The sequence below is a fragment of the Malania oleifera genome, chromosome 5 (genome assembly GCF_029873635.1).
Source record: "Malania oleifera isolate guangnan ecotype guangnan chromosome 5, ASM2987363v1, whole genome shotgun sequence".
NCBI classification, from domain to species: domain Eukaryota; kingdom Viridiplantae; phylum Streptophyta; class Magnoliopsida; order Santalales; family Ximeniaceae; genus Malania; species Malania oleifera.
In genome coordinates, this window is record NC_080421.1 from 18081643 (window position 1) to 18100245 (window position 18603).

The following is an 18603-nucleotide window of genomic DNA, read 5'->3' on the forward strand; positions in this document are numbered from 1 at the left end:
ATTATTCTAATACTAGCATAAATATTTGAGTGGTGGAACATATTTGTATTAACATTAACTTGCTAAGAATATTGTAAATCTTGTGATTTGGTTTCATACTTAAGATTGTTTATTGGTATAGTTGTTTGCTGAAATTAGTTTTGTGGCAATTAGAGTGTTTAGAACACTTGAGAAAAATAAATAGATTAAACTTCCGCACATAAAACTTAAAATACCCAATTCATCCCCCTTTCTGGATTACACCTTAACTTTCATACCGGTTAGTGACAACACCCACCTACAATAGAGTATTACTCTAAGTACTATGAATACTACTTCATAGTACTTACTACTCGTTACATTCTAATATTTACATTTTCATTTTGTATAGATGGAAAGACAAGATGAGGGTGTTGTCAGTTGCGCAACATACATTTCCCTGGTATAGGTTTGAGTTTGACATGTACCAAAAGCATAAGGTATTCAACTTTAACAAATCATAGTTTTTTTGTACGAGATACGTATATTCCGCTTAAATTTTGCTTCTATTTATGTGCAGTTCATATGGAGGTCGTACACCGATGAGGTTGTAGCCAACTTACCCGCCAATTATGACGTCGGGAGTGACTTGTGGGTAGCCCAAGTGCCACTCATATGCTTTCATATTGTCAAGTGGTATATCCCTGATTGAGTTCTGTGATAGTTTGGCTATTGTCAGGGCATTCCCAACCCCTTCTCAACATCGGGGGTACATATACATGGCACAACCTCCATACAATTGATGGACGCGTTCGAGGGGTGCCCGACTGGACGACCTTCCATGGTATGTGGATGTATGGGATCATCAGGGAGAGTATATCATCTCAGTGGAGTGGGAGGAGTCCTTTGCATCCGAATGACCCATACTTGAGGTGGTATAGGTCCATCACACGATGCTTCGTGGATAGGACTGCTGTTGTAAATATTAGCCTCGTAAGTAGACATTAACCCACGCCATGTACTTTTTTTATTTGTATTTTATGATGTGAATGTACTAACTAAATTTTTTTCTATGCTGCGGGCTGACATACTACATGAAGTAGATCTAATCTCTCCAGATCTTGCAGTACAGGGATTGGAGAGAGCTGGATTGATGATTGTCCACGAGGACGGATGATGGACCCATATACATCGACCTGACCTACCTGCATGAGTAGGTCAAGGAGCTTCAATACGAGGAGGGCATGCTCCGCGTGCATCTAGTGGTTCATGAAGCCGCTCTAATGAGCCACCTATTGTACATAGTGAGTACATGTTTAGCTCGTCAGCACCTTATGCATGTTCGGCGGGAGCTAATATTGCGGAGCCATCCAATAGTAGGCTGTACAATGTAGATGTTCCTTCATCCTCCAGGCCTTCAGGTTTTAGTACCTAGTTCGACTCTGCTGCCACCTCATCCATGTCATTCCTGTTGGACGACAGTGTAGATGCTGAGGACGTGGATGCACCAACCTTGCCACCTCATTTTCATCCAGGATCATTATATGAGTCATCTCCCCATCTGCTTCATATGGATGATGATGATGCAGTACCTCAGGGCGAAGATGATAAACATACAAGACGACGATGGGGTAGGAGACCGGATGGAGATGACCACGAAAGAGAGGGCGGAAGCAAACAACAACCAGCCTGAGACTAGAGATGACCTCCTTGTGGCACTTAAGTAGGCATTTTTTGTATATGTACTTGACCCCTATATTGTGTTGTACAATAGTTTGATTCTTTTGATTTCATTTGTATAGCATCAATTATTTTAATTTCATTTGTATAGCCTCATTGCATTATTTCTATATAATTTGGGATGTTTATTTGTTGTTCCCCATTATGTATATGTGAATGAAAGTTGTGTATGAAAGTTGTGAACGTACTGGTATCAATTTCCAATGAAAAATGTTTTATTTGAGCAGGTGCATAAATAGATATACTCGATTTTAAGAGGAGATTCTGCCGAAATTTGTACAATTATTCGATGTACTATGAATGTGTATGAAAGTTGTGAACATACTAGTATCAATTGCCGATGAAAAATGTTTTCTTTTAACATATCCATGGATGGATATACTCGATTTTAAGAGGAGACTCTGCCGTAATTTTTACAGTTATTTGATGTATTATAAATGTGTAAGAAAGTTGTGAACATACTAGTATCGATTGCCGATGAAAAATATTTTCTTTAAATAGGTGCATGGATGGATATACTTGATTTTAAGTAAAGACTCTGCCGAAATTTTTACAGTTGCTCGATACTATGAATGTATATGAAAGTTATGTATGAAAGTGTTGAACATACTGGTATCGATTGCCGATGAAAAATGTTTTCTTTGAACATGTGTGTGGATGGATATGCTCGATTTTAAGAGGAGACTATCAAAATTTTTACAGTAATTCGATGTACTGTGAATGTGTATGAAAGATGTGAAACACAAAATGACATTTATTTTATTTATTTAAAGTCCTAATTGAAATACAAAAGTTATTCAAATGCAATACTTTTTAATAATATGTTGGCAAGTAATTATTATTGCATTTTTTGTTTTAACATATTAAGGTCAAGGAATATGCACATTCTTAATGAAATTTTTTTTAAGAACATTTTGATATTTTTTCCAATTTTGTGTAGCAAGAGGGATAATGACACTGGATATTAATTTTATTTGTTGAACAAAACAAATGATTTTTTTAAAAAAAAAGTACATTTTGAAAAAGGCAATGCAAATCATCCAGCGAGTTTTTAAGGAAAACTCGCTGGACTATCCAACAAGTTTTGGCTACCACGCGTCAATCAGCAGGCAGCTCTCATCATTTAAAATTCGTTGGACCATCCAGCGAGATTTGGGATGCATTAAACTGGAAAAAAAATTCCTACCCAAAAATTATTTAATATTTTATTATAAAAAAAGGAAAAAAAAAAAAAAAAAACTCAAAGCAAAAGAGTATGAGGGCAAAGGGCGGGCAATTTATAACTCTCATGAAATGAAAGGGTCATTTCCCATTTCATCTCAAAATACTTTAGGGGCCCCCTCAGCCCTTTGTTCCTCTCATCCATGTTTGAAATGACATTGTTTGGGACCACTTCTATTTTTATTCTTCAAGTGGTTGAGATACACAGTGTGTAGACCTAGCAAAACGGGTCTAAACTTGACGGGTCACTCGTGACTCACCTAGTTAAAACGGGTTTGAGTTTATGAAAATCAACCCATCTATAAGCATGGCCCACCCGTTTATAAACGGGTCAACCTAGGTTTGGGTCGGGTCACCAGTTGGCTGACCCGTTTATTTACCTATATACACACCTTTGACCCAAATAACCCAATAACCCTAATTTCTTACCCACACCAGTCGTCACCCACAGCCACAGACCCACTGCAACACCGCCTTCTACGACTCTAGTGCTCTACCCAACTCTTCCCACCATCGCCACACACCGTCACCGCACGCCGTCACCGCAATCCGTCTCCCTCTCACTCCCTCTTAGTGCTCTCACTCTTAGGCTCAACCTCACTCTCATCTCCCTCAGTCCCCCTCCCCTTCACTCTCGTCTCCCTCTGACCCTCAGTGGCTCAGTCTCTCTCACGATCTCACCTCACCCTCAATCTTCCCCCCCCCTCCCCCCCCCTCTCACTCTTAGACCTCAATCTCCCTCTCTCGGCTCAACTCACTCTCAGTCTCTCAGATCTCAAATCTCCCTTCTCACTCTTAGACCTCAATCTCCCTCTCTCGGCTCGGCTCACTCTCAGTCTCTCTGATTTCAAATCTCTCTCTCTCTCTCTCTCTCTCTCTCAGTAGTCAGTCCGTAGCATTTTTTTAACATTTTATGTTTTTTTTAAGATTTAATAAATATGATAAGGAGTATTTTTAAAAAAAAATAAATTAAAAAATTAAAATATATAATTATTTTTTAAACGGGCAACCTGTGACCCACCCGTTTATTACATGATTTGAACTCATTTTACCACCCTAACAATGTGCAGATTCTATTTTCAATCTTTTCAATAGAACAAAAATAAAATATTGAAATAGGTACGCCTACACCCCATTGGGTCATGAGTTGGGTTAATGGGGATATATGTAGCATGTGGAAGCTACCTGCCCATATATTCTCATTCACTTTTCCAATATTTTTTTAAGGGTAGTTTGGTTCATTTTTTATTATTATTTTAATTTAAATTTAGATAAAAATAAAGTGAGAATATATTTATAAGGTATGGTGTGTAATTTACTAGTCAAAGTGAAGGAGAATAACTCTTAACGAGAACAATTCTAGATTATTAGACACTGATTACGACAAGAGTCTTCAACTCATCTTAAATTTAAAAAAGAGATAAAGATTAAAGTTTGACTGACCTTTTATTTCTAATTTTCATAATAATAATAAAAAAGATTGTTATTACCTCAACCTCCAAAGTAAGAATATAGAATTAAAAAAAAAAAAAGACACTTTGGGTGCTAATAAAATATCAAAAGTAGGGTTGGGGACCCCAAAAGAGAGGGCGCATTATTATATCCTTATCTAATTTTTATTGTATTTAATACAATTTTTAATTTATTTTTTTTATCATCCTCAACCTCTATAGAATTTAAAAAAAGAAACAATAAAAAAATAAAAGGACAGCTTGGGTACCAAGAAAAATCTCAAAAGTCGGTTTGGGTACCCCCAAAACCCAAAAGATACGGCGCGAAAAAGAGATTCGAAAAAAGAAAAAATCAAAGCACATGGGCTTAGTAGTGGGCCCCACGTACTCTTAAATTCGTGCATGGAACTGCTTTTTCCAAAGCCAGCTGGCTAAACTTTGGAAGAATATTTATTCAAAATGCTGTGGATATCGATTATTTTGTAGTTTGACGCAGGCTGCAGCGGTTCACTGGCAGCTGACAGTGACACTACCGTACACGGTTGGTTTTGGCCTAAACCGAAAATCGAATGAAAACTTTTGATTTTAGGATTTCCGAACCAAAATTATGATTTAATTAAAAATAAAAAATATGACGGTTGGACTGCGATTTGTTGGTTTTAAATTAATTTTTTTATTAAAAAAAATTTTATTTTAATAAAGTTTTTAAAAATTTATTAAAAATTTTTATTTTCTATTAATTATATAATTATATTGCATCCTATATTTTTACTAGCCATATTATATATATATATATATATATATGTCTTATATAAATCAATTTTTTTAGTTTTTTTTCATTCGGTTTCAATATATAATCGAAATCTAAATCAAAACTGAATATTTCTATTTTAGAAAATTGCAACCAAAATCGAAAATCGAAAAACCAAACTATTTATGATTTCAGTTTGGTTTCACTCTGTTTTTTAATTTTTTGATAATTTTTGTACACCCCTAGCCCTCCCAGTCCTGATTTCCTTTGGCTTCCACCTTCCCTTTCCGGTTCCTTCCCACCTCGCACTACGCATCAGCGGCACTCCCAGTTCCCGGTGTTGGTGTTGTCGTGTTGGTCTGATGTTGGTATAGCACTACACTTATAAATATGTAAATCCATACAATGGTAAGGCATGCAAGTCTCATTACTAACTACACATTTAATACATGAATGAAACTAAAATAAATTAAATGAAATAAAATCAAATTTATCCTTTCACCTTATGATAATTTTCATTCAAATTTTTCTTCAATACCAATATTACCCCCACTTCGTTCTGCAAAACAAGCACCTGAAGCTTAATTAGATGTTCCTTATCATACACACATGCATGTTCCTCCACGCGAATATATATATTAGCAATTACAAATTGTCAATAATAAAACATAGGCCTACAATTCATTCAAAACAAATAAGAAACCCAAATTGTGCATCGCGGGTATCCTCCACGAGCTTCATGAAGCGCGTGTCCTCACTTCCCATGAGGCATAAGAGTACCGTAAGTTCGCGGAGGTAGCGCCGGCGGCGCCGATGCCTCCTCCTCCGTATACGGCCGACCGCTGCACGGAATGATACTATACTCCTTGTCATCCGGGCAACGCCGGGGCTTCCTGAAAAACTCCGTGCACTCGTATTTGGTCCTCTGCGACGGCAGGCCCAATATGCAGTTCATCCTCACGTCCAGCTTCCGCTTCTCTATCAACACCCTGCATTTGGGCCCAACCTCCGTAAAATAATTATCGGCCAAAGAGAAGTTCACCAAGCTGGGCAGCCCACAGACGGCCTCCGGAACAGGCCCATAAAACTCATTCTGGGCCAGGTTGAGATACTTCATCTTCCTCAGGCAGGAGAAGGAGAGCGGTATTGGGCCGGTCAGGCGGTTCTGCCCAACATCGAACACCGTCGCCTTCTCCAAGAAACCTATCTCGTAGGGGAGGCACCCCCCAAGCTGGTTGTTCAAGAACAGCACCTCCAGTAGCGTTTTCGAAGCTTTCCCGATGCTCCGGGGGATCTCGCCGGTAAACTTGTTGTTCGCTAGAGTGAGGTAAACCGCCGGTGTGGATCCGATTTCGTCGGGGAGCTTCTGCACGAAGTTGTTGTTGTTGATGAAGAGCACATCGACGTCGAGCGCGAAGATCTGAGGCGGAACCACGCCGGAGAATGCGTTGAACCTGAGGTCCAAGATGACCAGCTTCTTTGCGCCGAAAAGAATCGTGGGGAACTCGCCGGAGAGTCGGTTGTTGCTGAGGTCGAGCTCGTAGAGGTACCGGAGGTCTTTGGTTTTGACCGGAACGGAGCCGGTGAAGTTGTTGGAGTTGGCGTGGAAGAAGGCAATGTCTTCCAAGCCTTCGATGAAGCCGTCGAGGGTTAAGTCGCCGTCGCCAGCGAAGCCGAAGCCGTTGAAGCTGACACCGGAGACGGCTGCGACTTTCTTGTCGGGGACGCGGTCGCAGTGGAAGCCCTTGTAGCGGTTGCAAACGTCGGGGCCTGTCCACGTTTTGAGGATATGCTGGGGATCGTGTTTGATTCTGGGCTTGAATTTTTGGATCACCCTGTAAGCGCGCTCCACGAGCACGCTATCGAAACTGGATGGCGGTGGCGGAGGCGGCAGTGCAGGCGGCGGCGGAGGAGGCAGTGCAGGCGGCGGAGGCGGAGGCAGTGCAGGCGGCGGCAGTGCAGGCGGCGGCGGCGGCGGCGGTGGAGGTGATATGGGTGGAGGGCAAAGGGGCTGAGGAGGGGGAGGAGGGCAATCCACAGCGGGAGAAGGGGAGGGAGGGGAGGCAGCGCCGCCGCCTATGATGATCTCCAACAATGCTTCTCTGTTTTGGGGTTGGGGAATATTGTTATTGATGGATGGATTGGGATAATGCGAATTGGCGGAGTAATGGTTGAAGGAGGAGTGGAGGAGGAAGGAAAAGAGCAAAAAAGGAGGGAGGAAGGAGATGGGTCGACTGGTCATGCCTACAACTGCTTGTACTGGATTAATTAGCAATGTGAATGAGAAAATAATGGATCGAAGGGAATTAATTAATTAATTAATAAGAGAAGAGGAGATGGAATATGAGAAGGCATGCAGTAGTAGCTCAAGTATAATGGAGAGAAGAGCTAGCTAGCTAGATTACAGAATGGATGCAGCAGATAGAGAAGCCAGGCTCAGGGCAGGTGGGAGTCACAGCTGGATGGATGGATGGATGGATTAAATTCTCGGAGGGACTGGAGAGAGAGAAAGAGAGAGAGAGATGGATGGAGACTCTGGTTAGGGAATTATGTATTGCAGAGCAAAGTCAAGTGAAGTCAATGGTAGTGGCAGTCGGTCATCGTGGTGGTGGCAGTGGCGCGATGGCCGATGGAGAAGAGAGGGATAAAAAATGTGGACAAAGAACAGGACGTGGGAACTTTCGCCGGAGGGCATATGCTGGGGTCGTAGTGTTTCACCGTTTCATACTTGGCCTATTCATTTGCCTTGTGTTTTGCTTGCTTGATTGATTGATTCCTATATAAGTGTATATAATGCCTTGTATATATATATATATATATATATATGTCGACAATAATATCTACTACAATAATTGAAGGTCACGAGTAGAGAAAGAATTTATATTGTGTAATAATTCAAGTCCCTTCAATATAAATTTGTAGTTTGCCCAATGAAATATCACCCATTTGTTTGTTAGTAGGTGGAACTCATATATTTAATTTGGTATAGTAAGAAAAAGTTGGATTTCATGATTTGAAGGTACAAAGTTTAATTCTTTACTTATAATTTATCTAGTTGAATTACCAGATATGCATCAATAAATGAGTGACAATGTTTTCATTCCTTCAATTTAGTGCCACCTAAATGAATCCCAAGGAAGGTTGAAATTTCGAGCCATAAAAAAATAAAACAAATTAAATAATTTTTTTAATTAGTCCAACTATTTAGGTAGGGCACCTATTAAATATGATAATTCTCATATGAGCATTAATTTTACTACACATTGAATGCATCGTAGTCGTTAAAGTGAATTTTATATGTGCTACTTCATTATTTATTTTTTTAATTATAATTAATTATTATTATTTTGTATTTCATCCTATTTATAATATGTATTTCTTTATTTTGTAATTGTTATTTGTTTATATTTTTATTTTTTCTATTTTTATAATTTAATTAATTTTTACCCTTCTAATGTCAATTCCTTGTTCTACTATAAATTATAGTAATTAAGTATATGCGTTGCCAAGTAAAACATTTGTGTGCTGCTGTAAATAGTTATAAGTTAATTATTGGACATATTTTTTGGGGGTGTATTGCGTTAGATTAATTTATTGTTTCTCCTTTATCAAAACATAACTATATTTATTTATGTTCTAAATAAGACTAATTAAAGGAAAGTTCATGATTCATATTTCAGAGCAAGAACGTGCTATGATGTTAAAATTAATTACACAAAATATAAAAATTGGAAATAATGAAAGTTCCAACAAGATATGTCCATGCAAACTCTCCACCAATTAATTTGGTTGTTTTTTAATATTTAAAATTGATAAAAAGGTGTAGTACTCAACTTTTATTGGGAAAAAATTTTAATTCGGTTGGCAGTCTTGGGACCTTTTTTTTTTTGGCATAAAGGAATTTCAAGTGAAAATTTTGAAAGATGAAGATTAGGGTGCATTAATCTTGGCGTACCTATGGCGAATTTGGATATATCATTTTTGTTAGATTCATGCCATCCAATCAATTAGTAGCCACTATTCAATTATGGAAATGATTGAAAGAGTATGAAATCATGTAAGAGTAGTAAAACGGGTTAACAGGTCAGGTTCGGGCAGATCACAAACGAATCATGGTTAAATAGGTTTGAGTTTGAATTGACCTGTTTATTATCAGGTAGACTAATAGGTAAACCTAAATCCATCCGATAATAAACGGATCACCCGTTTAAATGTGAATTTTAATTTTACATTTTTTAAAATTATTTAATATAAATGACAATTTTCTTTGAAAAAAAATGCACTCTAGGGGGACGGGGTTAGGGCCGTGAGCCAATCTGCCAGCCACTGACATCTTCAACATTTCTCCATCCTTGACCACCAAAACCATGCTTAAACCCTTCCATCATTCTCCATCACCGTCCCCAAAGGCCCAAACCAAAGCCGTAAAAAAAAATTTTAAAAAAAATCTTTTGCTATGTCTCTTCCCCAAAATTGACATCAGAGATTCAGGGGCAGAATATTAAAATCCCAAAAGATTTAAAAGAAAAGTAATTAAGAAGAAGAAGAAGAATTGGAAGAAGGGGAGGCGGTGGCGACGGAGGATGCTTCAAAAGGTGCATAAAGGATCCAATTAAATTATGATCTACTGAGATTTGTGATATTGATTTTATTATATTTATTGTATAAAAAAAATATAGAGAAATTAAGCAGGTCGTCACATCATCTCCTCCATCTGGGGCAAAATCCATCTGCTCCTCATCTCTATCATCGTGCAGCCCATGAATACGGTCATTAAGCTCATTGAAATTAACAACTATGACCCTCTCTAGCTCCTTGTACTTGTACTCTGAAGAGAGATCCAAAACTCTCTAAACTTATCACGAAGAGCAGTGTATTGTGCATTAGATGACGAGGTCATATCCCTCAGCTCCATGATATCTGTCTGTATGGTCTGGGTGATCTAAGACTAGGAATATCTATGGTGAGCAAATGAATCAACAAATCCTGTGATGGTTGCCATCAAGTCAGCATTTGGCGGCTGTGCAGGCTGTGGTGGCATCTCTTGTGGGACCTCTTCCTGATTTTCCGGTCTCCTAGCACCCGTGGGCAACCACATGTTGCCAACCAACTCATACCCCATCAACCTCAATGTAACCAAGGAGAACATATTTGCGCCTCTCCTTCTCTTTAGCATGACAAGGTTTAATCGGGTTACTTCCATCCTCAGGAATAGCTTGTTTAAGATCCCCCCATAAGGCATGATGATCCTACATCCAACAGTCTTAGCCAACCTCCATCTTATTATCAAATTTGGCAAGTCAAGTTTCTTTCTAGCGAATAGATACCACATGGTAAAGCAATCTAGAAAAGATACATGCACTCTAGGCGCAACCTTAAGCAGAATATTATATGTAATCAGATGATGAACTATTTTGGCTTCTAAGGTGAAGGACCTATAGTCTGGAGGGTGATTGGGGTTTGCAAGTGGGTCAGTCATAACTAGGTTTGCAAACGTCCCAATAGAAAACTCTTGTTCATTTATCCAGGAGGTCATAGAATTAGGGCACTCAAAATCTCCCCGCCCAATATCAAGGACGTCAGACAGATACTCAACATCAAATCTGATGTCGATCTCCAAAACCCGGGAGTAACATCCATCCTCATTATTTCCCAGATTCGCATAAAATAGTCTAACAAAGGTGGATAGTGCCCACTAGGCTGATGTGTCATGAGTGACTCTTACCCCTGATATCTAAACATATCCATAACATTACTAAAATGCTGCTCCATAAAAGTGAGATCAAGGACCTTACAGAGTATGACCTTCTTGGGACGAAATTCCCTCATGTATCTGATTCTGGTATGTTCTAAGATGAACCAGCTGTCCTGTGCATAGGCCACCTCTTGAGCATCCACGCGTTCGTCTGTCCTGGCCGTGGACAATGGTGGAATGGTGGAAGAATATTGGGTTCAAAGTAAGGATTTGGGAGAAAGGTTGAATAAATAGAGGAAAAGTTCTCAATTTTGAGGTGAAGATGAGCTTCTCACGCGACTAATATAAATAGGCCCGTGAGGTTCGATCGACCAAGGGGAAGTTCGGTCAAGTGAAACTTCAAATTCTTCCCAATCTGTGCATGTTTGGTTGACCAAAGCATAGGGTGGTCGATTGAAACTGTACGTGACGTTTCAACTTCTAGGGATTGGTCGACTGAAAAGATTTTGTTCTGAAATGGTTGGTGGAACGAAATGCATTCGGTTTCGAGTTTGGTCGACTAGGGGATAGACTGAAGTGTATTCGGTCGACCGAAAATCATCAGTTCACAATTTATATAAGGTAATGTTTGAATCATGGATTTTAGAATTTGAATTTAGATTTATGAGGATTTAAAATAAACTTCATACAAAATCTATGCAAATTGAAGTTTAAAATCCAAATTGCATACTCTCATATGCCAAGTAAGAATTAGAAATCTAAAAAGTTAATGAAAAAGTAATTTCTAATTTTTCTTTATAAATTTATAAAATTTAAAATAAGGTGACATTTATGTAATTATTTTAAAAAATAGAAATAAAAATAGAACTATCTCTACAAGCAAATGTGTCAAAATTGTTTCTTATTGTTTACTAGTTTCATATAAATTTCGTAAAAATTTAAAATTAACTAATTTTTTTTTTGTAATTTTAAAAAAATTAAAATTATAAATAAAAAATAATTTTTCACGACTAAACGAGTCCTAACTTTTCAAAGAAAAATTACTTTATTATTACTTTTTGCTTTTAAACCTCAATAATTTCATGTTTGGGTCACCTACTTTAATTTGAACTTATGTGAGTTTAGATGACATGCTAGAAAAATTATGTTAAAATTTAAAATCTATGCTCCAAACCATCACTTAACCTTATGTTTGGAAGAAGTTTTAAATTTGAATTTGTTTAGACCTAGATAACACATAATACAAAATTTTATCAAATTTTATTCAAATCTATCCAAATCTAAATATAAGGCTCGAAATCTATGCTTCCAAACACAATTAAGTTTATGTTTGGAGAGACCTTATATTTGAATTTATATTAAATTTGGAAAAGATGAAATATAAATTTATATTAAAATTTATGCAAATTCATCTTAATCCAAATTAAAGGTCTGAAATTCATTCTCACAAACTAAAGACATTCAAATATAAATTAACATTAATCTAAACACCTCACTGAAGTATTTATACATCTTAAATTCTTAATTATACTAGTTAGATACACATGCTAGGCACGTGAAACAAATTTTGAGCATTATAAAAAAAAAAAAAAAAAGTTGTTGCTACTCGCTATGCATTGAATATAGTTTCATAAAATCAATTAGTTTTAATGCGCATTATTAGACATGAATTATAAAAATTTGAACAATATGTCCTATTTTGAACATTTCAAACTAGAAAAATGAAAAAGAAGTCCATAATTCAAACTATAATATTCAATTTCATATTTAAATCAATAATTGCAATTCAAAGTAAAAATAAATTTTTAACTTATACAATGTTTTATTGGTAACAACAAGATCACGAAAAAGAAAAAAAAGTAAAATTAATTGAAAAAAAATACCACAATATAAAGTTCAAACCAATTATGACAATTATTTGCAAGGAGCATCGAAATGAATACAATTATAATTTTATCAAGCAAGGTTACATGAGTTTATCCTTCTTGCACAACTAATTGATCAATCCTTAAACCTATATGACCCCTTCCGTTTGAAATCGCCAACATATGACTTAGCATGCGATGATAAAGAAATTTTAACCAACGATTGTTATTCATTTTAAGTACATAAAATTAATTTAAGACTATTAGTTTAGATTAACTCATGTTGTGTGTGTGTGTGTGCGCGCGCGCATGTATATTGCCCGTTAAGCTACCCATTTTCTTGTTATTTTAAAGCTAATCATGTCTTCTTTATTTTGAAAATAATTTTGCATGGCCGTGAAACACCCCTTAACCAAAATTACTAAATATGATGACCTGCTATTGCTTTTATACAATCGCATTAAAACATCTAATTTTAAACAAAGAGTTGCAGTTAAAATTAGCAGAGCAAATTATTAATCTTTGAAAGAAGGGGATAAAAATTTAAAATCATAAAATTTGATTGAAAGTATTTTTTTACATTACCTAAGTATTAGTTTTAAAATAATTTTTGATAAAATTTGTAATTGTTACATAGGAATTGCTTGAAGAATATATTATAAATTAAATTTTAAAAAATAATAATTAAAAATAGAAAATTTGTATTAAATTGGATGAGGGCATAAATTTTATCAAACTAAATCCTTAATAATAAGAAATATGGACATATTTTTCATTTTATATATATTCTAAGATGACAAAAGGAAATTCCGACTTTCCAAGTACACCACTAATTATATATACCAACACATATTCCGAAATATCAATATTACAATAATTTATTATATTTAAAGAGGAAATGTCTATAATGCCCATGCCACTTCCGACGGGGGACGTATAACAGCAGCGCGAGATCGCGGGGCCTACGCGGGCACCGATCCACGCTCAGAAATTCTCGCAGAATGTAGGCCGTCAGATTAATTACCCCCTACACGGAATGAGAGTATACTCCCCATCCTTCGGGCAATGCCTGGGCTTCGAGAAAAACTCCGTACACTCGTATTTGGGCCTCTGAGATGGCAGGCCCAATATGCAGTTCATCCTTATATGCAGCTTCCGCTTCATTATCAACATCCGGCATTTGGGCCCAACCTCCGTAAAGTAATTATACGACAGAGTGAAGTTTACCAAATTGGGCAGCCCACAAACGGCCTCCGGAACAGGCCCATAAAACTCATTCTGGGCCAGGTTGAGGTACTCCATCTTCCTCAAGCAGGAAAACGAGAGCGGTATTGGGCCCGTCAGGCGGTTCTGCCCAACGTCAAACACCGTGGTCTTGTCCAAGTACCCTATCTCGTAGGGCAAGCACCCCGAAAGCTGGTTGTTCAAGAACAGCACCTCCAGGAGACTTTTCGAAGCCTGGCCGATACTCCGGGGGATCTCGCCGGAAAAATAGTTGTTTGCGAAAGTGAGGTAAAGCGCCGGCGTGGATCCGATGTTCTCGGGAAGATTTTGCTCGAAGTTATTGTTGTTGATGAGGAGGGCGAGATTGATATCTAGTGTGTACAGTCGGGGTGGAACCACGCCGGAGAATCTGTTGAACCTCAGGTCCAAAAAGGTTAGGTTGGTGGCGCCGAGAACCGCAGTGGGGAACTCGCCGGAGAGCTTGTTGTTGCTGAGGTCGAGCTCGTATAGGAATGGGATGTTTTTTATGTTTCTGGGGACGGTGCCGGTGAAATTGTTGGAGTTGGCATGGTAGAAGGCGAGCTGTTTCATTTCGTCGAGGAATCCACCAAGTGGAAGGCCGCGCTTCAGGTCGCCGGCGAAGCGGAAGCCGTTGAAGTCGACTCCGGAGACGGCTTTGTCTTTGGTGCCGGGAAAGCGGTCGCAGTAAAAGCCCTTGTATTTGTGGCACACATCGCCGCCGTTCCAGGTTTTCGTGATGTGGAGAGGATCGTGTTTGATTCTGGCCTTGAATTTTTTGATAACATAGTAGGACATTTCGATGAACTGGCTTTCGAAGACGAGGGGTGGTGGGCTTGGGTTGGGAAGTGGCGACGGAGACGGTCGTGGGGGAGAAGGCGGCGGAGGCGGCGGAGGAGGGGGAGGAGACAGTGGGGTGGGAAGAGGCGGAGGCGGCGGAGGAGGGCACGGAGACAGTGGTGGGGGAGGGGGGCACTCCTGATCTGGAGGAGGTGAGGAAGAGTAGGGGGTGCCGCCACCGCCACCGCCTATTATAACCTCCAATAAAGTTTGTCTGGTAATATGTGCATTAATATTAGGAGGAGGAGGATTGTGAAGATTGGGTGGGGGGTTGATAATATCAGTACTTCTGCCATCAGCTAAATGGTAGTGGATGAAGCTGGAGGGGATAACCAAAGCACATAGTAAAATGGCAGCACAGAAGGAGATGGTTCTCATGACGATGGAGTACGTGCTTGTGCGAAGGAATTGACGATTAGCCAAATAATGTCTAGCTAGTCTGTTGCACGCTGTAGAAATATATACTATCAATTAATTGGGAAATGGTGTATGGATGGATGATGATAAGGGACAGGGTGGAGGCTGAGATTTATACAAGTAAAAGATATGAACTAATGTAAATTCTAATTATAAGTAACTCTAATTAATTAATGAGAGTAATTCAAGAATGGAGAAATAGAAATTATATTCAGTATATATTGCAAATATGTACAAATCTCTTATTTATAATTAACCAATAAACTAATAACTAACTAGCAAACTAACGAACAAACTAATAACTAACTAACAAAACTAACGTTGATAGCACATTGAAAAACTAATTAACAAAACTAACGTTGATCACGGACAGGAAAACTAACGCTAATATTAGATTGGAAACCGTTGATAAAACTGTCGATGATTATTTTTAACAGCCAGCTCAACAAAATTTTACATCTTCATGTCAACTTTTTCATGTAATTTCAACACAAATAAATTTTAAATTAGTGTAAATATTAATAAAACATATTGTATTATCAGTACATTTTAAATTTTACATGGAAAAATTATTCTTTAAAATTATTTTCATATTATTGTGATTTACACGTTATGATTTTATATATAAACAATGATAAATATGTATATTAATTTTTTGACTAATAATTGATTTTATATATATGGTCTGGACGCGTGGGGATGATTAATTATACAAGTGGGCATTGGAGCGAGAAAAATTATTACCTAAATTGCATCTACCTGTTTTCATATTGTACAGACTCAATAAAATAATGACAAGTCAAACATTAGATGTATAAGTAAATCATAACTAATTTTCTTTGTAAAATCCATCAAAAAAATCCCTAATCTACCTGATTTTTTTTTTTTTCCTGTGCAGAGGCATAGCATACTGCATGTTTATGCTTGTATGTATGGGAGCTAGTAGCTAGGTAGGGTGGGGGACATGAGAGGGACGGCTGCCTCATCAATACTTTTCATAATTAAGTGGAACATTTTTTTCTCACATGTCGTATGTATTGACTGTTTGTCACTATATATTTGCTAATGTCACAGGCCCGACTCGTTGTGACGTAGGCCTACATGGCAACAAGTGTATGTACATCAGTATATAAGTAGAATCATGTTATACATTATGGGCTCGTGATGATACGGACCTACGTGGTAGCATTACATTGGATAGAACATTTGAATACATGATGGCCCGTGATGGCACGAGTTTAATTACGTGGCAACATCGCACTGAATAAACCCACACTGTTTTATACGCAGTACTGCAGGTCATAAATACGTGTATGTGTATTTATGTAGTTAGTAACTTTCAGGCCAGGCAGGCCAGCCAATCATCCGTCCACTTGAGACGAAATTTATGCAGCTGGATCGCAAGAAGACAGAAATCAAAACAGCTCGTGAACCTGAAGCATAAAATTTTTTAAAGAAAATGGAAGAATGGCCCCGACCTGACTGTCCCTCATCCCGTCGTCCATGTATGCCAGCCCGCCTCGAGCCGGCACCTAACCTTCCTTAGTCCTCGCTTTCATCTCTCTCTCTCTCTCTCTCTCTCTCTCTCTCTCTGGATTTAGTATGATACTTCAATAGATAAAAAAAATATTATAATTTGAATCGAGGAACACTATAACTCCCAGAGAATTAAGAGAGTATGTATTAATTGCAAGAAAATAATTTTTACTACTATGATAATGGTTTTAGAAGGAAAGTCGCAGGACAATTTGATTGTTTCTCGATTTTTGGTGTCAATTGTGTGGCACTATCCGTGAAAATCTTACTTTTTTTGCAACGATCTTTATAATTAGAATAAAATAAAAATAAAAATACAAGGCATGTTTAATTAGCTCCAAATTGAAAATAGTTCGAAGACTTGCAGATGTCAAATAATTTGGAACCTTGAGTACGTTTAGTGAGCACAAACTCTAGGAATGTTCGACATGGACTAAGCCCATGATTGATGATGGTAACTATTTCCGAGTACTTTGAATTGTTTACTAAATTTTAAATTTTCTTCTCATGTATTTATGGGGTTGCAAAGAGTTTTCTATTTTAATATGATATATAAATTGACTAGTCATTTAATGATGTGTTAATTAAATGGTCACATTTGGAAAAAGCAAAAAGGTTTCAAACAAATTAATTATAATATGATGAAGATTTCTCTTTTTAGTGATACATGAAAGTAGGAAAATATCTTTTCAAAAACTAGCAAACAAAGATTGTAAGAATAATTCAACAAACTAAATAGGTCCTGTCACAACGTCCCGGAAGGGTTGCCTCCCAAAAAAGGGGGTCGATTCTCATAATCGCCTTGATTGAATGGCGACCTCAAAATTAATAAGAATAAACAATTTAAGATCTTGTCTAGTAGAGTCGCTACAAACCTATTTTATACTAAGTGAGATTAGAATGTCTTATTAATTACTATCAATTATTTGGTCTTTAAGCTAACTTAGGGTCAATGAATCGATAGTCAATATGTTGCACAACCAAATAAGGTTTAGGAGTAAAGTTATGTAAGAGAAAGGTATTAGCACCCTTTACACACTCGTCTATTGGATGGTACTTGATTAACCTAAGATTATCTTTGAAATCAACCGATCAAGACTTTCATTCTTCTATTCTTTGTTCAATTACCAAGTCGTTTGATATTGGATAGTTCTATGAAAGATAGAAACTATTCTATGAAAGATAGAAACTACTTTCACCTTAGGATCCCCAATGGTATGCACGGACATAACCTCCAAGGATCTCTAAGAGGACTTACTCTTAATTGAGTTTTTTTTTTTTTCATTTTCTTTATTCTTTGTGTTATTTTCCTTACTTTTAAATATTGAAAGATCTTGCACAAAACAAAAACCTCTCTCTCCTCCAGATTCTCAAAGCTAAGGTATGCGAAGACATTGTTAGTGATAATAATTACTTGCATTATATTTGGGTAGAATAGTCATTTTCCCTTTTATTCTTATAGACTATATAAGTCATATTTATCTCTTGTAAAACCCTAATGATTCAAGGAAAGTCTTTTCTTTTCCCAATCTTTTGTTCCTCTTTGATTCTATCATGGTATCAGAGCTTTGCTCTATGGATGAGTTGGAATAGAACTAGAAATTAAGAATGGATGGAGACTATGAGAAGGCACTAGTTATGCACGAAAGAAATTGTGGCTCCTAAAATGTACAAGTTGTTGCAGCTGACTATTATTCTCTACAGAGGACGGATGAGATTGGTGAACCGACGGACCTCTCGGATATGGAAATATTACCGTTGTTTCCGATGAAGCATAAGAAGAAGAATAACAATCTTCGACGGACTTGTGTTGGCGGTGGTGCTTGTCGTAACCTACTTCCCCATTATTAATATCACAACCATTCATTCCCTGTTGTGGATGATGAT

The 18603-nt window shown here is 37.5% G+C and overlaps 2 protein-coding genes and 1 long non-coding RNA gene across 3 annotated transcripts; 1 reads left to right on the plus strand and 2 right to left on the minus strand.

Moving 5' to 3' along the window:
* The first annotated feature begins 370 nt into the window (after positions 1-370).
* On the plus strand, positions 371-1836 carry LOC131154887 (uncharacterized). Its single transcript, XR_009136685.1, has 3 exons — positions 371-458; positions 539-951; positions 1086-1836. It is a non-coding gene; the product is annotated as an uncharacterized LOC131154887 (long non-coding RNA).
* A 3842-nt stretch (positions 1837-5678) lies between these two features.
* LOC131154888 (uncharacterized protein At4g06744-like) lies at positions 5679-7898 on the minus strand. Its single transcript, XM_058107696.1, has one exon. The coding sequence runs from the start codon at positions 7361-7363 to the stop codon at positions 5876-5878; it is 1488 nt and encodes a 495-aa protein (XP_057963679.1). The 5' UTR covers positions 7364-7898; the 3' UTR covers positions 5679-5875.
* A 5527-nt stretch (positions 7899-13425) lies between these two features.
* On the minus strand, positions 13426-15262 carry LOC131154889 (uncharacterized protein At4g06744-like). Its single transcript, XM_058107697.1, has one exon. The coding sequence runs from the start codon at positions 15139-15141 to the stop codon at positions 13702-13704; it is 1440 nt and encodes a 479-aa protein (XP_057963680.1). The 5' UTR covers positions 15142-15262; the 3' UTR covers positions 13426-13701.
* Between the last annotated feature and the right edge of the window lie 3341 nt (positions 15263-18603).

What these genes read in the sequence shown, in the direction of transcription:
- LOC131154888 (XM_058107696.1), bottom strand. Translation starts at nt 7,363, where the DNA reads ATGACCAGTCGACCCATCTCCTTCCTCCCTCCTTTTTTGCTCTTTTCC.
- LOC131154889 (XM_058107697.1), bottom strand. Translation starts at nt 15,141, where the DNA reads ATGAGAACCATCTCCTTCTGTGCTGCCATTTTACTATGTGCTTTGGTT.